The 17497-nt window shown below is 35.3% G+C and overlaps 2 protein-coding genes across 4 annotated transcripts in view; one reads left to right on the top strand and one right to left on the bottom strand.

Annotated features, from left to right (window-relative positions):
• The first annotated feature begins 788 nt into the window (after positions 1–788).
• On the top strand, positions 789–4300 carry LOC148182106 (hydroxylysine kinase). The gene is made up of 4 exons (XM_088038727.1): positions 789–1170; positions 3396–3595; positions 3642–4055; positions 4104–4300. The coding sequence occupies exons 1-4, from the start codon at positions 891–893 to the stop codon at positions 4284–4286; spliced, it is 1077 nt and encodes a 358-aa protein (XP_087894853.1). The 5' UTR covers positions 789–890; the 3' UTR covers positions 4287–4300.
• Positions 4301–5627: 1327 nt separating this feature from the next.
• nolo (ADAMTS-like no long nerve cord) overlaps positions 5628–17497 on the bottom strand; it is a 187233-nt gene continuing 175363 nt past the window's right edge. The window contains exons 12-17 of one of the 3 annotated variants that reach the window (XM_088048657.1): positions 13621–15025; positions 13432–13557; positions 10058–10478; positions 9863–10011; positions 9224–9374; positions 5628–9175 (exon numbers count right to left, since the gene is read on the bottom strand). In XM_088048657.1, coding sequence (XP_087904783.1) covers positions 9066–9175; positions 9224–9374; positions 9863–10011; positions 10058–10478; positions 13432–13557; positions 13621–15025 — 2362 coding nt within the window. In that variant the 3' untranslated portion in view covers positions 5628–9065. The remainder of the gene's footprint in view (positions 9176–9223; positions 9375–9862; positions 10012–10057; positions 10479–13431; positions 13558–13620; positions 15026–17497) is intronic. The other 2 variants (XM_088048665.1, XM_088048674.1) reach the window with 2 other exon arrangements.

Below are 17497 nucleotides of genomic sequence, written 5' to 3'. Positions count from 1 at the left end.
TAAATAAGCGAGATAGCGACCGAGTCTGAACTAGAGACTGAAAGACAGTTAACTTCGACATTGAAAAATCGAAATTTCGATCATATTTCAAGCTAAAAAATTGCGAGAAAAACGAATTTTGAAAACGGTTTTTTCATATTTCGAAGCTTCAAAATTTTGGCCCTCTGGCGACTAAAATTCTGCGTAAAATGAGCTAAACAACTCAAACTCATATCACTGATCAAAAATTCATAAAATTTGGGCTTTCCGAGCCCCACAAACTTGCAAAACAAGAAATTTACGTGTTTCCCCTCCCATCACCAGCGAAATTCGCTGCTAACACCGGATAAATTCGCTAACGAGAAAATTAACTCGTCTAGAATTTATCCCCTGACAGTACCGAGCGATGATAAGGGCGCGATTGTAAAGCTGGGATCTTTACATCTCAAACTCTGCTAGCTGGAAAATTATTAAATGAATATTTTAGCATACAAATACTTTTAATCGGATTCGCTTTTGTGGAGCGACAATTCGTTCTGATAATTTCCCAAATAATGGCAGTTTTGACGATTTGGATGTTTGCCAAAGAATGCGACAACTTCTACGTCATTTTTCACGACGAGAAATTAATCTTCTAGGGGCCAAATCGCAATGTCTTTTCAATTTATTAAGCCTTGATCTCTCTCCTACAATAAAGAGGAAGATTCCTGCACAGAACACAACATAAAATGCAAATTAAGTCTAATCAATAATGAAAAGAGCTGAGGTCAAACGTATTACGCTGATTAAACTCAAGTCGCACGTTTCCCTCTCAAAGATCATTTTCAATAATCACGAGTACGTTACCCTCTTATCAGTCTTATCATTGTTTATTTTTTCAATTAGTATTTTGATGGTTACTGTGGTGGACGATGGCAGCGGTTCTACAGCCTGGCGTGGCGATAAAGCCTGTGGTGTCTCAAGAAGAAGTGCGGGAAATTCTCAGTAAAATTTACGGATTCCAGTGTGTTTCGATACAGGAGTTGGATGGGTACGATGATAAGAATTTCCACGTCAAAGTGGATGAAACGGCTGATAGTAATTATGTTAAGTCGGTGAATAAAGACGGGTATGTGCTGAAGGTTGTCAATTCTTTGGATTCGGAGAAGCCGCGGTGTTTCGAGGCGCAGAACGAACTGCTCGTTTATTTGGGTAAGGCGGTTTTTGCTGATTAGTCCAATGAGTTTCCTTTAGATTAGATACTTATGATGATCTTCTCTTATCCGAGAGTTTCGATCCGAAATTAAAACCAACTATCAGAAAATGTAATTGGTTAGTTATTTGTTGTCGCACGTGGGTTTTGAGCCCGGATTTAGAATTGGATTTGGAAGCGAGATTTCGATTTCAGAACTTTGACATAGTTTTAGTCATAATTTTTTTCGAAAAACTCAATCTTTTGACTTTTGGAAAATCTAAGAATGATTACTTAGCTAAAAAATCGACAGAAAAATGTTTTTTTTTATATTAGATTATATTTATTTTTATATTATTATTATTATATATTATTATTGTATATATTATTATTTTATATTATTATATTTTATATTATATTTATATTTATAGATATCGGGTAAAATCGTTTATGGAGCTTCAAAATTTTGGCTCTCTGGCGACTAACCAAATTTCCAACGCTTCTAATTCAGTTAATTGTTGACTGACAAGAAAAACAGGGGTGGTTTTGGATTCAGCTCAAAATTCTGCGTAAAATTAGCCTATATAGCTCATATTTGCTCAACAAATACCCAGTGATCGACCGAATTACATTTTTAGAGGGTGATTTTAGGGTCATTTTCAAGACGCTGTTTCGGGGCAAAAACTGCATTTAGTATTATTGAGTTACATCGATAGAAAGAGGAGCTTAAGGTCTATCTACAGACCAAATCTCAGATCGATAGGGCAAATAGTTTTGGAGGGGCGATACAAAAATGAAAAATAGAAAAATTTTGATCGATTGTGTGGCAAAATTTTTTGCCTAAAAAATTGATTATCGAATTTTCGATTTTTGCGGGATGATTCTAAAGTAAAATGAACCGAGAAAACGATGGCGCAAGCTGTTTTTCAAAATCTTTTGTAGTTTCGGAGATATTGCGCTTTGAAAATTTTCCAACTCAAAATTTATTAATCGAAACTTTGATCGCTCCTAACTCACTTATTTCTAAACCCATCTTAACGAATCTAACTTTTTTGGATTCTACGTGAAATACTGCGTAAAATGAGCACCAATACGTTAAAATTGCTTCATAAATAGACGAGGTAGCCACTGAGTCTGAATTAGAGACTGAAAGACAGCTAACTTCTACATTGAAAAAATTAAAATTTTTAATTCAAACTATGATTGATTTCTAAAATAAAAAATTACAAGAAAAACAATTTTGAAAACGGTGTTGTCATATTTGCCTCAATTCTGGAGATATTGGGAACAATTGTTTCAGTAGCTTCAAAATTTTGGCCCTCTGGCGACTAACCGAAATTTCAAACGCCTCTAACTCCGTTATTTGTCGACTGACGAGAAAAACAAGAGTGGTTTTGGATTCAGCGTAAAATGAGCCAACACAGCTCGGTAACAAATAATCGAAATATCGACCGAATTACATTTTCAGAGGGTGATTTTAGGGTCATTTTCAAGACGCTGTTTCGGGGCAAAAACTGCGTTTAGTGTTATTAAAATATATTGTATATACATATATTGATCGAAAGAGGAGCTCAAAATCTATCTACTGGCCAAATTTCAGATCGATAGGGCAAATAGTTTACGAGGGGTGATCAAAAAACGAAAAATTCAAAATTTTTCATGGATTGAGTCGAATTTTTTTTTGCCTAAAAAATTGACTATCGAATTTTCGACTTTTGAGGGTTGATTCTAAAGTAGAACGAATCGAGAAAAACGATGGCGCAAACCGTTTTGGATCCCAAGTGAAATTCTGCGTAAAATGAGCACAATTCTTAACAATTGGTTTAAAAATAAGTGAGATAGCGACCGAATCTGAATTAGAGACTAAAAGGCAGCTAACTTCTACATCGAAAAATTAAAACTTTGCATTCGAACTAAGATCAATTTCAAGGTAAAATTCTGCGTAAAATGAGGCTAAATAGCCCAAATTTGCCCCAAAAATAAGCGAGATATCGACCAAAGAAGGCCGACAGTTTAAGTCATTAAAAAAATTTCTACTTAAAATCGTATTCGTAGCTGAAAATCCGACTTTATTCTCAATCTGGGATTCCAACAAACATCCTTCGTCTCGTTAGGCCTTAATTTCCAGTGCAAACTCTTACTTAAAGGTGAAATAAAAACTTTTAAATAAAGATCCAAGATAAAGCAAACGAGAAAACTTTCCTCTCCATTAAAATATTAATAAAACAATTTTAATTTTCTTTAGACAAAGCCGGGATCTGCTGCCCCACGCCAGTTCGAAATAAAAACGGACAATACTCCTCCATCCAAACTTTCACTAGTGGAAACCACATAATTCGCTTATTGGCGTTCATCCCCGGCTCAATTCTCCACAAAGTGCCTCCATCGCAAAACCTATTCTTCCAATGCGGGAAATACGTGGCCCAAATAGACGAAGCATTGAAGGTAAAACCGCCAAAAATGAACACCAAGTCTCCACGTTCCTTCTTAGAATTTCCACCACCCTGCATATGACGACCACAAGACAATCTGGCATCTGGACTCCGTCCCTCAACTATCCCAGTTCTTGTTCGCCGTCACCGATGAACCCCGGAAAAAACTCGTGGAAGAGGTCCTCGCAGCGTTTTGCCGCACCGTCTTAACAGCCTCTGGTAAACTAGCGAAAGGAATGATCCACGGCGACTTCAACGAGCAGAACATCCTCGTCACCGAACAAAATAACACTTGGTGTGTTAAAGGAGCGTTGGATTTCGGCGACAGTCAGTACAACTGTTATCTTTACGAGTTGGCAATTGCGATGACGTACATAATGATCCAAGGAAAGAGTCTAGAAGCTGGAGGGTACGTCCTCGCGGGTTACCAAAGCGTGCGGAACGTACCTGAAGAAGAACTGCACCTCCTGAAGGTTTGTGGCGATGTTGAAAATTGTTTCTTTTAAATGAGTGGTTTACAGACGTGCATCGCTGGACGACTTTGCCAGTCGCTAGTCATGGGAGCGTATTCTCATCTTCAGGATCCAAAGAATTCGTATATTTTGGTGACTTCGAAGCCGGGTTGGGTGCTGTTGGAGGAGTTGTGGGCGCGGCCCGAAAACGAGCTTCTTCAGATGTGGAGGAGTGTGATGAATTCGCAATAAAAAGTTAAAAGTAACGTCTTTTATTTAGCCCAAGTGTTTAATCGCTTCTAATTCAGTGTTTTGTTGTCGTACGGAAAAAATAAAGGCGTATTGGATTCTGGGTGAAATTCTGCATAAAATGAGCACCAATAGTTCAGGTTTGCTTAATAAATAAGCGAGATAGCGACCGAGTTTGAATTAGAGACTGAAAAGCATCTACATTGAAAAAAATTAAATTTTGAATTCTAATTCTCTAAGATCGATTTCTAAAGAAAAAAAATTGCGAGAAAAACGATTTTGAAACTAGTTTTGTTATATTTGCCATAATTCCGGAGATATCGGGAAAAATCGTTTCTGGAGCTCAAAATTTTGGCCCTTTGGTGACTAACCGAAGTTTCAAACGCCTCTAACTCCGTTATTTGTCGACTGACGAAAAAAACAAGGGTGGTTTTGGATTTAGCTCGAAATTCTGCGTAAAATGAGCCTATATAACTCAAATTTCCTTAACAAATAACCGAGAGATCGACCGAATTACATTTTCATAGGCTGATTTAAGAGTCATTTTTAAGACGTTGTTTCGGGGCGAAAACTGCGCTTAGTACCATTGAATTATTTATCGATCGAAAGAGTTATTTGCCGACTGACGAGAAAAACAAAGGTGGTTTTGGATTCAGCGCGTAAAATGAGACTACATAGCTCAAGTTTTCTTAACAAATACCCGAGATATTGACCGAATTACATTTTAGAGGGTTTTTTAGGGTTATTTTCAAGACACTGTATCGGGGCGAAAACTGCGTTTAGTATTATTGAATTTGATATCGATCGAAAGACGAGCTCAATATCTATCTACTGGCCAAATCTCAGATCGGTGGGGCAAATATGTAGTTTACTAGGGGCGATCGAAAAACGAAAAATTGAAAATTTTTCATCGATAGAGTCGCAAAATTTTTTTGCCCAAAAAATTGACCAACGAATTTTCGACTTTTGAGAGTTGATTCTAAAGTAAAATGAACCGAGAAAAACGATGGCGCAAACTGTTTCTCAAATTTTTAGTTTCGTAGATATCGAGCTTTGAAAATTTTCCAACTCAAAATTCAATATCCGAAATGAGTACCAATACTTTATAAATAAGCGAGATATCGACTTATGGGGAGGTAGATTTACATATTATTGTTCGAGTAGTTTTTTAATTAAAATTTTAGATTTTGGAAAATGTGCGTACAAACAATTTAAATATGAACTAAAATAGGTTTTCGGGAGGTCAATTTGGGGTAATTTTTAAAAAACACAGGCAACCGGGTTGACTGCTCTTCGAGGTGCTTCTTCAGAACTAGAGCAGTGTGATGAATTTGCAGTAAAAGATTAAAAGTAACGTCTTTTATTGAACATTTTTAGAAATACAAAATGGAACGGTCTAATCAAACCAAACAAATTAACCTAAGAGAGTAACAATAAAAAATGCTATAAATTCCTCCACTCTTAGTGACTAAACGTGGGCAGTGGCATATCGAAAAGAGGCGAATTGTGAGTGCCACTGCGGTCTTCCTCATCAACTTTATCATTAATACTACAGTGATAATTAGTATAAGTTTAACATTGTATAACATAAGCTGTATATACTCTTAGGCAATCGTTAACAATATTTGACTATCATTTTTAATTAAATAATTCGTTTAGTTTTTACAATTTACATTCCTCATGTACAAATTCAAGCGTCCTGTTTTAAATTTAAAGCATCTTCAGATTCATAAAAATACCGGTATTTTAAAATGAAGGAAACAATAAATTACGCAATAGTATATACAAAGTTAAAACAAAATATTTACATGTTCGTTAATATACAATTCGACTAAACTCTACCTATTGTGAAAATACTGATAAATGATAAGAAAGTGAACACCTAAACAAAAAAAAAAGTGGTGGTAACTCTTAAAAAAATAAGTTTCAATTACCTACACTACACTAGCAAAATAGTCACCCATCGATCCATTGGACGTAACACCCTCTAAAATTTAGAAAGTTTGAGTTTATTGCATGTTTTTTCAAAAATTTCTAAAGCTTTGAATAATTCTCATAAAACTGTTTTTTTTTGTGTGGACGTTCGTTTTATTGTTCCAAACAAAATGTTAAAAGTCTCTATCTATAGGTGTGCTGCTAAAAAAATTACGCGGTGGTAAATGTCAAAGAAAACAAATATTTGTAAATATTTTGTCACTGGTGATTCCAATGGCAAAAATACTTATTATGAAAATGTACGTTATCAAATTTGCCACAAAAAAGATATCGTAATATTTTTCGTAGGAGATATGAAAGTATTTTCCAAAATTTCAAGAATTTTATTCTTTTGTACACCACAGTCAAAACATAGAACTTAGTGCTTTTTTTTAGATTGAGGAAGCATTGAGTGAACTTAACCCATGAAATTTTCCAGCAACTTATGAAATTAATCTTCTGCATATTCTTTTTCATAATACTTATTTTCTTTAAGAACTTCTTCTAGTTTTTGAGAGTCCTCAAAAGAACAGGATGGATTTTATGTATATCCTTGTTGTTGAAATCGTACAATTTAGACTCATTTACCTAAGATTCAGGTAAGAGGAACTGCGGCAATAACCGCATACTGTTGAAAAATACAAGTTCACTTTTTCACGCAAAATTAAAACTATAACTCTTACCACTATCAAAACAACTACTTTTTACTAGTTTATTTGAAATAAATGTAGACACAGTTTTAATTCCCTTTCTAAACTTCATTTTAGTTTCATGTCTGTCTGTAGCAACAATCGGCAATAATAAAGTTGTTGGTCATTATTAATATTTAAAATTGGTAATGCACAACATTTTTAATCATTTTGCCATTGTAAAATTCTTTAGAGTTCTTAAAAGCAAAAATTGTTTTTGACGATTGACGATAAAACTAGCATAGTTACGGAATTTTATAGAAACTGCTGGAAATTTGGTTCGGTCCCAAAATAAAAAATTCTAAAATTGCTTTTTTTTGCTCTAAAATTTTGAAATTTGGTGGAATTGATAAGCGTACTGTAAATTGTAACGTCGACAAATTTTATTGATTTAGTGTTTAAATTGTCAAAATTACAAAATGTTAGAGAAAATAGTGGCATTTTTCATTCTTCGGAAGAACAAAAATTTCTAAAATTGTTGTTTCTTGCTCTAATTATTTTGGAATTTAGTACAGTTAATAAACGCTTCGAAAGTAATAACTGCTCTAATTTTGATTGTCTTGGCGTTCAAAATACCAAGTTTACGAAATTTTATAATAACTGGAAAGACATTTTGGTTTTTCCTCTCAATAAAAATTTCTAAAAATGCTCCTTCCTGCTCTAAAATTTTGAGATTTAGTAAAGTTAATAGGTGTATTGTAAATTATAATGTCGACAAATTTTATTGTTTTAGCGTTTAAACTGGCAAAGTTACGTATTTTTTTAGAAAATGCTGACTTTTTTAATCTAAGAGTAAAAATTTCTAAATTTGCTCTATCTTGTTCTAATATTTTGGTATTTGGATTAGTTAATAAACATGTTAAAAGTAGTAATTAGTCCAATTTTTACTGTATTGGCGTTAAAACTACCAAAGATACGGAGTTCAATAAAATAAAGAGGGAAATTTTCGTTTATTTTGTCAAAAAAAATTTAAAATTACTCTTTCTTGCTTTAATATTTTAGCATTCGGCACAGTAAATAAACATACCAAAAATAGTAACTACCCCAATTTTGAATGTCTTGACGTTAAAATTACCAAAATTACGAAGTTTTATGGGAAATAGAGGAAAATTTTATGGTAAATGGAGGAAACCCTTATTAATATTTTTTTTAAATTGTTCTTTCTTGCTCAAATATTTTGGCATTTAGCATTGTTAATAAACGTGTCAATTTTTTGCCGTTAGAAATATCCGTAAGGAAATATTTGCAAAGAATTGTTTTCTTTGACATTTACCACCGCTTAACTTTTTTAGCAGCGGGGGACTTTTGACAATTTGTTTAAAACAATAAAATGAAGGTTCACACAAAAAAATTGTCTTAAGCGAATTATTTCAAGATTCATGTTTATTTTGCCTGGACTATAAACGAAATCTATTCAAAATACAGGCGGTTTCAAAATTATTAATTAATTAATACCTAGTTACCGTTTGTGCCGCTCGCATTGTACTGTGTTTGAATTACTTCAAAAGTGTCACGTGTCAAACGTCAAAATCTCTAATAGGAAAAGAATTTAGACAACAAACAGATCAATTAAGAAGAGGTTGAGTTAGTTTTCTAATAATTGTGAGGTTATATAACCAAATTTCCAATCTTCGGAAAGCGGCACTGTTAATTTAAGCGACTAGATACAAATCTTTTTGAAACAAGGCGTACCTATGTATTACCAAAAAAATTAAATTGGGGTGAAATATGCAATAACTCAAAAATTCAAGTGGAGTTCTTATAACTACTTGGATTTACATGTAACATTCTTTTATTTTAAGTTTCTACTATTTAATACCGGTAGTAATGGAATGTCATGGGATTTATAGTAAAATACATCCAACAAATAAATCGTAACAAAAAACATCAGTCTTGAATGTGTCATTTCTATCTGAGAATCCCTGCCACCTCTTCAGGTGACAAATTTTTCCCCAATAAACACGACCAGGTAGTACATTAATATACATCAGATCAGCACAAGCTGAGAAACGTATTGAATTATTCTACTATTGCTAAGTGCAGCACTTCTCGTTCAAGGAAATTTATGTATTAGCTGATATAATGGAGTCATTTTTTGTTGAACACACTATCACTGTCTTTACTCGACTTTGCACGTCTTGCAGCATTGCTGTTGATACCTCAGTATTTTACACATGTTCATCGTTTTCACGTTCGGACAGAACATGGAGTGGTCTTTACACTCGGACTCTGAAACCAATTGGCTGATTTTTACACAAAGGCGAGCGGTTTTCTTACCTGGGGTTGAACAGGAATGTCCTTTGCAGGATTTCATTACTGGAGGACGGGGGAGATCTTTGCAGGCGGTTCCTGCGGGCTTCTTTGTGCCGTACCAGACGCATTGCAGGATTCGGTATTTCACGCCTTGCATCTCGCAGCCGGCGTTGCACTGGAAAAATTACAATTTTAAACGGATATAACTCCGTTATTTGTTGCTGTATGTGAATTTAGAGTCTAGATTACGATTCTGCGCGAAATTCTGCGTGAAATGATGTATAATAACACAAGTTTACTCCAAAAAATAAGCAAGATATCGATATCAGAAGTTTGGCATAGTTTTACTCATGAGTTTTTGCGAAAAACTGCAACTTTAGACTTTTGAAAAATCTAAGAACTATTTCTTAAGTAAAAAACTTAAAGTTATGTACTTAAAGAACAAGCCTCTAACTAGATAAAGACTTGGCACATCCACCACTGCACATTTTCCAATAAGCAAGAAACCGAACTTGTTAAGTGGCGCAGCTTCACAAAAGATCAAGAACGCAATGGTCCAGAAAAATAGCTTTCCGTCTTCCCAACCATTCAATTTACTCAACCCCGTTGACACAAGAAAAACGTGGCAATAATTTCCCCCGAAAAGCGCAAATAGAGCATTACCTCTGACCACGCGCCGACTTTCCATTTCCCCACACATTTCTCATTCGTACATTCCTGTCTGTGAGTCGGCTTGTTCTCTTCATCGCATTTCGACTCTGCCACAGTCACATTATCGTCGATTTTGCACTTGACTAACCTCCTTTGCATGGCTACAATGAAACGGATTACTAGAGAGGAAAAATCGCCGACTTTTACCTGTGTGCCAGCTGAAGCACTTGGACTTTTCGCACGGCGTCCATCCGGAAGCCACCCATCGCGGGCACTCGTTCAAACCGCATTTCCGCTCGGTCGTCGGAGTTTGCAGACCGGCATCTTCGCATAAGTTGTGGTCGACACCCTGCGTCATGTTGTGTAGTCTGACAATACAGCGGATTGCCCTCATCTGAAAGCCATTTCCGCCGCAAGTCTCGGAGCATTTCGACCAGTCGGAAATGACCCATTCAAATTTTAAGTTGTCCGGGGTGCCCTTGCCTAGGATGACCGTCGCGCCGAACTCTTCTTCGTCCGTTTCTGATGTGGCAGGGAAGGGGCTTTCGGTTAGTGGGTTGGGGGCGTCGGGGAAGGCCACCATGCGATGGCCGCGGGAGTTGCCGAACGTCTGGAAGGGCCACAATTGCTGCAATTTTTATTAGAAAAAATCAGTTTTCACTCGATCTGTCAGAAGTGCGTCCATGGAATTGAGGAATTCCAGGGACGGCACAAACTAAACTAATTGACGTTTTAGGGCATGCAAGATCTAAGTGTCTCTTCAAAGAACGGATTTTTGTGTGTGTTTGTTTACCTATAAGGAGCAGTGCAGACATTGTGTGTGCATTTAAGAGTGAAGAGTTTAGAATTAGAAAGATACATTACAGGTGTTCATGCAGAGGCAAAATGGGAAACTAAATTTTTGCCAGTTGTGTCCAATCAGTTAATTAAACTTGAAATACAAATACACATGTTTATACTTTGTCAATTTAGTTTGCTAGTTGTTTACAAAATTATAAAAACGATGAAGTGTTTGCTGAATCAACCAAGCAATGTTACACAAATACAATATTTTATATTAATAAAATTTACTTCAGGAAAATCTTTCCTCGCCGAGCGTTTCGCGGATTGTTATTTTTTTTCTTTTCTCCGGAAGCTTCAAATTGAATTTGGTCAATAGCGGATTGTGCTTTAGAGGATTCTTAATCTAAAAAGTATTTTTTAAATTCAATGTCATTATTATTATATATATAATTTTGAAAATTATCGTTTTATTAACAAGCCAAAAATTTTCAAAATTTTGTTATAAAATTCATAATTATGATTATAATGAAATTTAGAGGAGTTACTACTCTGAACCCGTTTGTTGACTGTACCAAATTACAAAACTGTTAAACGAATGTGTCAAACTTTATAAGTCTTAGTTTGAAGGACGAGCTAAAAAATTATTTTTTTTGTAAACGCTATAATTTCGAAATGTGAAGTGCCACAGAAATAAAATTTTGAGGAGTTGATACTTTGAACCTGTATATTAACTGTACCGACTTAGAAAATAATCGGACAAATACGTCAAGTTTTAGAAATTTTATATAATGAACAAATCAAAAATTTTAGAAACTTTTTTTGAAATGCTATAATTTCGAAAAGTGTAGTGCTACAGGATTAAAATTATGAGAGATTACTATTTTAAATCTGTTTATTAATCTTACAAATTTACAGAAATATTGGACAAATACGTCAAATTTTAGAATTTTTTATAATGGACGAACCAAGAATTTTCAAATTTTTTTTATAAATGCTGTATAAATGCTTATAAATTTGGAGAAGTTACTACTTGGAACCAGCCTATTAACTGTACCAAATTACAATATTATAGAACTAATATGACAAATTTTGGAAATTATCGTTTTATCAACAATCCAAAAACTTTCAAAATTTTCGTTTAAAATTTATAATTTTGAAATGTGAGTTGTAGTAATGAAGTTTGGAGAGATTGCTACTTTGAACCCGTTTGTTAACTGTACTAAATTACAAAAGTATAGAAGTAATGTGGCAGATTTGATTAGTTTGAAGGAAGAGCCAAAATTTTGCATTTTGTTAAAAACGCTATAATTTTAGAATTTATCGTTTTATCAAGCCAAAAATTTTCAAAATTTTCTTATAAATATTATAATTTTAGAATGTGCGATGCTACAGTAATGAAATTTAGAGAGATTACTACTCTAAATCCTGTTAACTGTACCAAATTACAAAACTGTAGAAGAAATGTGTCAAATATTATAAATTGATTTTTTTTATAAACGGTATAATTTCGAAATGTAAAGTGCCACAAGAATAAAATTTTGAGAGGTTGCTACTAGAACTGTACTGACTTACAAAATAATCGGACAAATATGTCAAATTTTAGAAATTTCCTATAATGAACAAATAAAAAATTTTCGAATTTTTTTTATAAATGCTGTAATTTCGAAATGTGCGACACAATAGGACTAAAATTTGGAGGGTTTACTATTTTGAACCGACTTATTAACTGCACCAAATTACAATATTATAGAACAAAAATGAAAAATTTTAGAAATTATCGTTTTATCAACAAGCTAAAACTTTTAAAATTTTTGCCGTTAATGCTTAAAGACAGTTTACGATTGAACAGCATCGCCACAAATTAATGAAGTAGAAAATGCATCATTCTTCCGCCTCAGTTATAATTCTGCAAGTTTTCTCCTCAACACAAAGTTTTCTTTAAAGTTGTCAGAACATTTTTTACAATTCTTCCAGTTAGTGGTGGCACTAACAAACTATAAATCTGAGATTCTAATTAATAAAACCGATGCAAAGCTTGATTAGATTTCCAAAACAAACTGAAAATTTGCAACAACCCTCCGGTGCCGGCGGTCAGCGACGCGTGAAATTAAAGCGAATAAAAATATTGACCATTCGTTTAAATAATATGTGCAAATCCATTAGTAATTGTTGTGTAAATTGCACCAAATCGTTATTTGCAAATATTTCCACTAATTTTCCACATTAAACAGTAAAATTAGCATTCTAAACAAGCAGATTCACCTCAAAGCTGCTAATTTGTTGTTTTTCGGCGCACTGGCTCAAAAGTTTGTTTCCCATTTTGTCACATAAATTATTCGGTGTATTTTTAGACTACACCGATTCGGCTTTAACATTAATTCACCGTCATAAAATATTACACAAATCTGTCGACACCGATTAATCGATTTGACCTCTTTAACAGTTTTAATTCCAATCCTGAAATTCTTTATTAAACGCGACAGGAGACGATTTCATTGCACGAAGCTACATTAAATTTTTCATCCAGATTTGTGTTTGTAGATTCTGGAAAGCTAACATTTCCAGTTATCCCGGTTTTATTAAACGGGAGCGACTTATTTTTAGTTTTTCGTTGCGGCGCTCGAATATTCTGTATTTCGTGTTAAAAATAAAAAATCAATTTGTATAAACCCAGTTAAAGCCGAATTTGTTTTTGAAGTTTCTACATCACCGTTTCCAACTTTATTCTTTGTCGAAAGGAACGTAAACTGTTTTCAACAGTTATAAGAATTTTACATTTATCGTCGCCTTGCGCTCACCTGCAGATTAGATATAAGTCTTTGAAAGTGCGGCATGATTCGCCCCGCTGAACTCGCCGAATTCCCATAAAAGGGTTTCAGTGATTCAGAAGAGCTCGCCGGTAAATGCGATGGGGCCATTTTGTCCTTTCGCAGCATTAAATTAGTAATTATAGAGAGAATTCGCGTTTACTCTAGAACGGAACTTACGTGGACGTTGTCGGAGTGCAGAGTTGTGCTCTGCGAGGAGTACGTGTTGACGCTGTTGGTGTCCAGACGCAAGGAGGGGAGCGTCGGGGTGAACAATCGGGGCCTGGGCGTCGGTTTCTTGCGGACGACGTCCGGACGTTGCTCGTGGGAATGGTCATCAGTTCCGAAGATTGGACTAGTGTCGTCCCGATTCACATACACGTCGCTTATTAGATCTACGCGATCCGGCTTGCCCCCCTGCTTCTGGACTTCTTCGGAATTGACGAACACCCCGGGTTTGGGTCGCACGGAAATCTGGATGCTCGCGGAGGAGCGGCCAGCGATGCAGGTGTAGCGCCCGCTGTCGCGCAGCGACAGGTTCTGGACCCTGAGAGCCCCCTTCTTCGACGTTTTAAACTTCTTGGTTTTTGGTAAGAAGTTCTTGTCTTTGACCCACTGGATCTTCGTGCGGTTGAAGCGCTTCACCGGACACTTGACTTTGATGGTCGTTCCGGCGAAGACCGTCGCCGTGCCGCCGACTTTCAGCGCGATTTTCTTTTTCTTGAAGTCGTTCTGGGTGAAGGTGCTGTTGGAGACGTCGATTTGGGGTTTGTCGCTCTCGACGATGCAACTCTTGGTGTTGCAGGGCTTCCGGTCCGGGGGCTTCGGCGAGGGGCAGAGTTCCGGAGACCTGTCCACTGTGTGGTTTTGCGCCATCACCTGCTTGCATTCGACTTTGCGGGTCTTATCGCCGCCTCCACAGGTCTTGCTGCAGCGCGACCACTCCGAGACTTTCCACCGGACGGGACAGTCCAAAACGTTGCAGTATTGGCGGTCCGGGGGCGGTGGTTGAGGACACATGTTGTTGGGGACGATGACGGTGTTGCCGCCTCCTTGAGTCACCTCATGGATGCAGTTAACCTCGCGCGTTTGGATGCCGATCCCGCAGCTCTGCGAGCACGTGGAGAAGTCCGAGTAGTTCCACCTTGGAGGACACGGGTGGTCGTTGCAGGTCCTCATCAAAATCTCCGGTTTTAGCTCAATGGGGCACAGATACGGCGAGGTGACTTTCTGCGTGTCGTCTCTTACGCAGTTCACGATTAGCTCTTGGACGCCGCCTAAGCAAGTGGCGCTGCAGTGGGTGTACCCTTGCTCCTTCCAGGAGTACGACTTACCAGGGGACCCCCCTGCGACTTTAATGTCCGAACGGAAGGGGTCGTCTTTGATGTCTACTCCGATCCGCTCGGACGAGCACGGCTCCATGAAACACTTTTCGGTTTCGATTGGCTTGGGGCCGCTGCATTGCTTGTCGGGGAGTTTGGCGATGGTCCTGGAGAACTCGAGGAAGATTTTGCAGTGGACTTCGCGCTTGCGGGTGCCTTCCCCGCAGGAGACGCTGCAAGGGCCCCACTCGTCGGGGACAAACCTGCAAGCAACGCAGTTGTAGTAAAGGGAAGAAAGGGCTCTAAGACCACGCGGGAGTGCTCATGCTGAGAAACCATTCGTACCTACCGTCGGTTCAGTGTTAGATGTTACACAGTTCGTCGCAAGATAATTTTATTTGAAAAAAAATGTTTTCTAGGGCACCTCCTTTTTAAAAAATAGTCAAATTTTAAATTATCGTAATTACTTTTATTTTGAAAAATTATGAAAATTTATGTATCAATATTTGAATTTTCATTATTTTTTAAAGTTTTGGTGACTTAGCCGTTTAAAATTTTATAATCGACAACAGTATGTTTGCTGTGAAAAGCAGAGATGTGAAAAGCATTTATGTCTAAAACTAAGGCAGATGGATAAGAAATTGCAATGACGTGGTTATCAAATGTCATAACTAGTTTTATAATAATTTTGCTACGGCTATGAAATTTGGGGAAAATACAACTTTTGAGCCGTCAATTGACGAAATTCCAAACTTATAGAGCAAAAGACCCAATTTTAGAAATTGTTAAAGCGGAGCAAAAAATTTAAACACCCTTTGTTAAAATTCGGAACGTTTTTATAATCTCGGTACATCGACTACGAAATTTGTAAAAGTTAATACCTATAAGTTATATACTAATTTTAATAAATTACGAAAATTTAAAACGGAAGACACAGACTTTAAAATATTTATTCTAAAAACGAAGCAAAAATTTCCGACATCCACCATTAACATTAGGGTAATTTTATTACTTCAGCATGAACTTTGGGAAAACTACTACTTTTGAGCCGTGTATTAATTCTACCAAATTGCAAAATTGTAGAACAAAAAACACAATATTTGGAAATTTGAATTTTCACGAGGAAGCAAAATGTTCTGACATCCCCCACTAAAAATTGGTAATTTTAGTAATTTTTGTGTTACAGCTATGAAAATTGGAGAATTTTCTACTTTTCACTCGTATATTAACTTTAACAAACTGGAAAATTGTTGAGAAAAAGGCGCACATTCTAGAAATATTAACTACCTACACTACTCAGCAAAATTAACGCTGAATCGATCTATTAATTTTAAAAATGACTTTAAACAAGTTATTGACGATTCACACCAACTTACTACGATTACTTTAATTTGATAGAACATTGCAAATTTGCAATGCATTCGGAACTAAACAGTTTTATTAACTGATTTAACACAAATGTGACAACAAAACGTTCAGTAAGAAGTCAGAAATGACTGTAAACCACGAAAAATACTGTCGAGGCCAACTGATAAACTCGAGGTAAAAATCACAGCGATTCCCAAGTCGATCAAAACGATCGAAAAACGATCAAAACTGACAAAACTGTATTCAAAAATTACAATTTTGGCGCATCCACCATTTTTCAGCTTTTTATAAATTTCTAAAAATTTTGTTTTCCGTTTTAAAATTTTTAAATTTAACTTAAGTCATAATTCAGCCAAAAGTAATAAAACCTGCAAATTTCACTGTTTTTAAATCAAAACTGTTAAAATTACAGAGATTTATAAAAAAATGTGCAAAGTTTTGCTTCGATTCAAAGAGAAAATTTCTAAAAACTGTATTTTTTCTCAAAAATTTTGCAATTTTGTCCAATTAATAAACAAATCTAATGTAACAAAACCTGAAAATTTCACTGTTTTACAATTAAAATTGGCAAAATTACAAAATACAGAAATTTACAGAAATCTCCTCAAAGTTTAGCTTCGATTCAAATTGAAAATATAAACAAAAAATTTTTTGCTCTAAAATTTTAAAATTTTGCTCAATTAACAAACAAACCAAAAATAGTAAAACCTGTAACTTACATTGTTTTACAAATAAAACTGTCAAAATTACAGAAATTTGTGCAAAATTTTGCTTCGTTTTGAAGTGAAAATTTCTAAAAACTGTCTTGTTTGCTCTAAAATTTTGCCCAATTAATAAACAAATCTAAAGTAATAAAACCTGTAAATTTCACCGTTTTACGATCAAAATTGTCAAAATTACAGAAATTTACAGCAAAATCCTCAATGTTTTGCTTTGATCCAAATTGAGAATATCTAAAAATTGTAAAATTGTGTTTTTTGCTCTAAAATTTGGAAATTTTAATTTTCAAGAAAAAGCAAACTATTCTGACATCCACCACTAAAATTCGTTATTTTAGTATTTTTGTGATACAGTTATGAAAATTGGGAAATTTTCTACTTTTCACTAATTATAATATTTTGCCAACTAAGTTATTAGATCTTTTTTACCCAGTTGTCTTGGTTTTAGAGTTGTATGACGTAAATGCATATATTCGGTTGTCGATTATAGAATTTTAACCAATTAAACCATCAAAAAATAAAAAATAAAAAAAATGCAGTTATTGAAACATAAATTTTCAAAATGTAAATAATTTAAACTACGATGACTTAAAACTTGATTTTTTTTGAAAAAAGGGTTCTAGAACACATTGTTGGTTTTCGTTTTCA

The sequence above is a fragment of the Gnatocerus cornutus genome, chromosome 1 (assembly GCF_029298725.1).
Source record: "Gnatocerus cornutus isolate USDA-ARS CGAHR chromosome 1, icGnaCorn1.1, whole genome shotgun sequence".
Lineage (NCBI taxonomy): Eukaryota > Metazoa > Arthropoda > Insecta > Coleoptera > Tenebrionidae > Gnatocerus > Gnatocerus cornutus.
The sequence above is the reverse complement of the archived record's forward strand: the minus strand, read 5'-3'. Positions and strand labels throughout refer to the sequence as shown.

Excerpts from the sequence above, each read along its gene's own strand:
- LOC148182106 (XM_088038727.1), top strand. The coding sequence starts at position 891 with ATGGCAGCGGTTCTACAGCCTGGCGTGGCGATAAAGCCTGTGGTGTCT. Across the intron at positions 1,171-3,395 it reads CGAACTGCTCGTTTATTTGG|ACAAAGCCGGGATCTGCTGC; the intron begins GTAAGGCGGTTT and ends AATTTTCTTTAG. Across the intron at positions 3,596-3,641 it reads AAATAGACGAAGCATTGAAG|AATTTCCACCACCCTGCATA; the intron begins GTAAAACCGCCA and ends GTTCCTTCTTAG.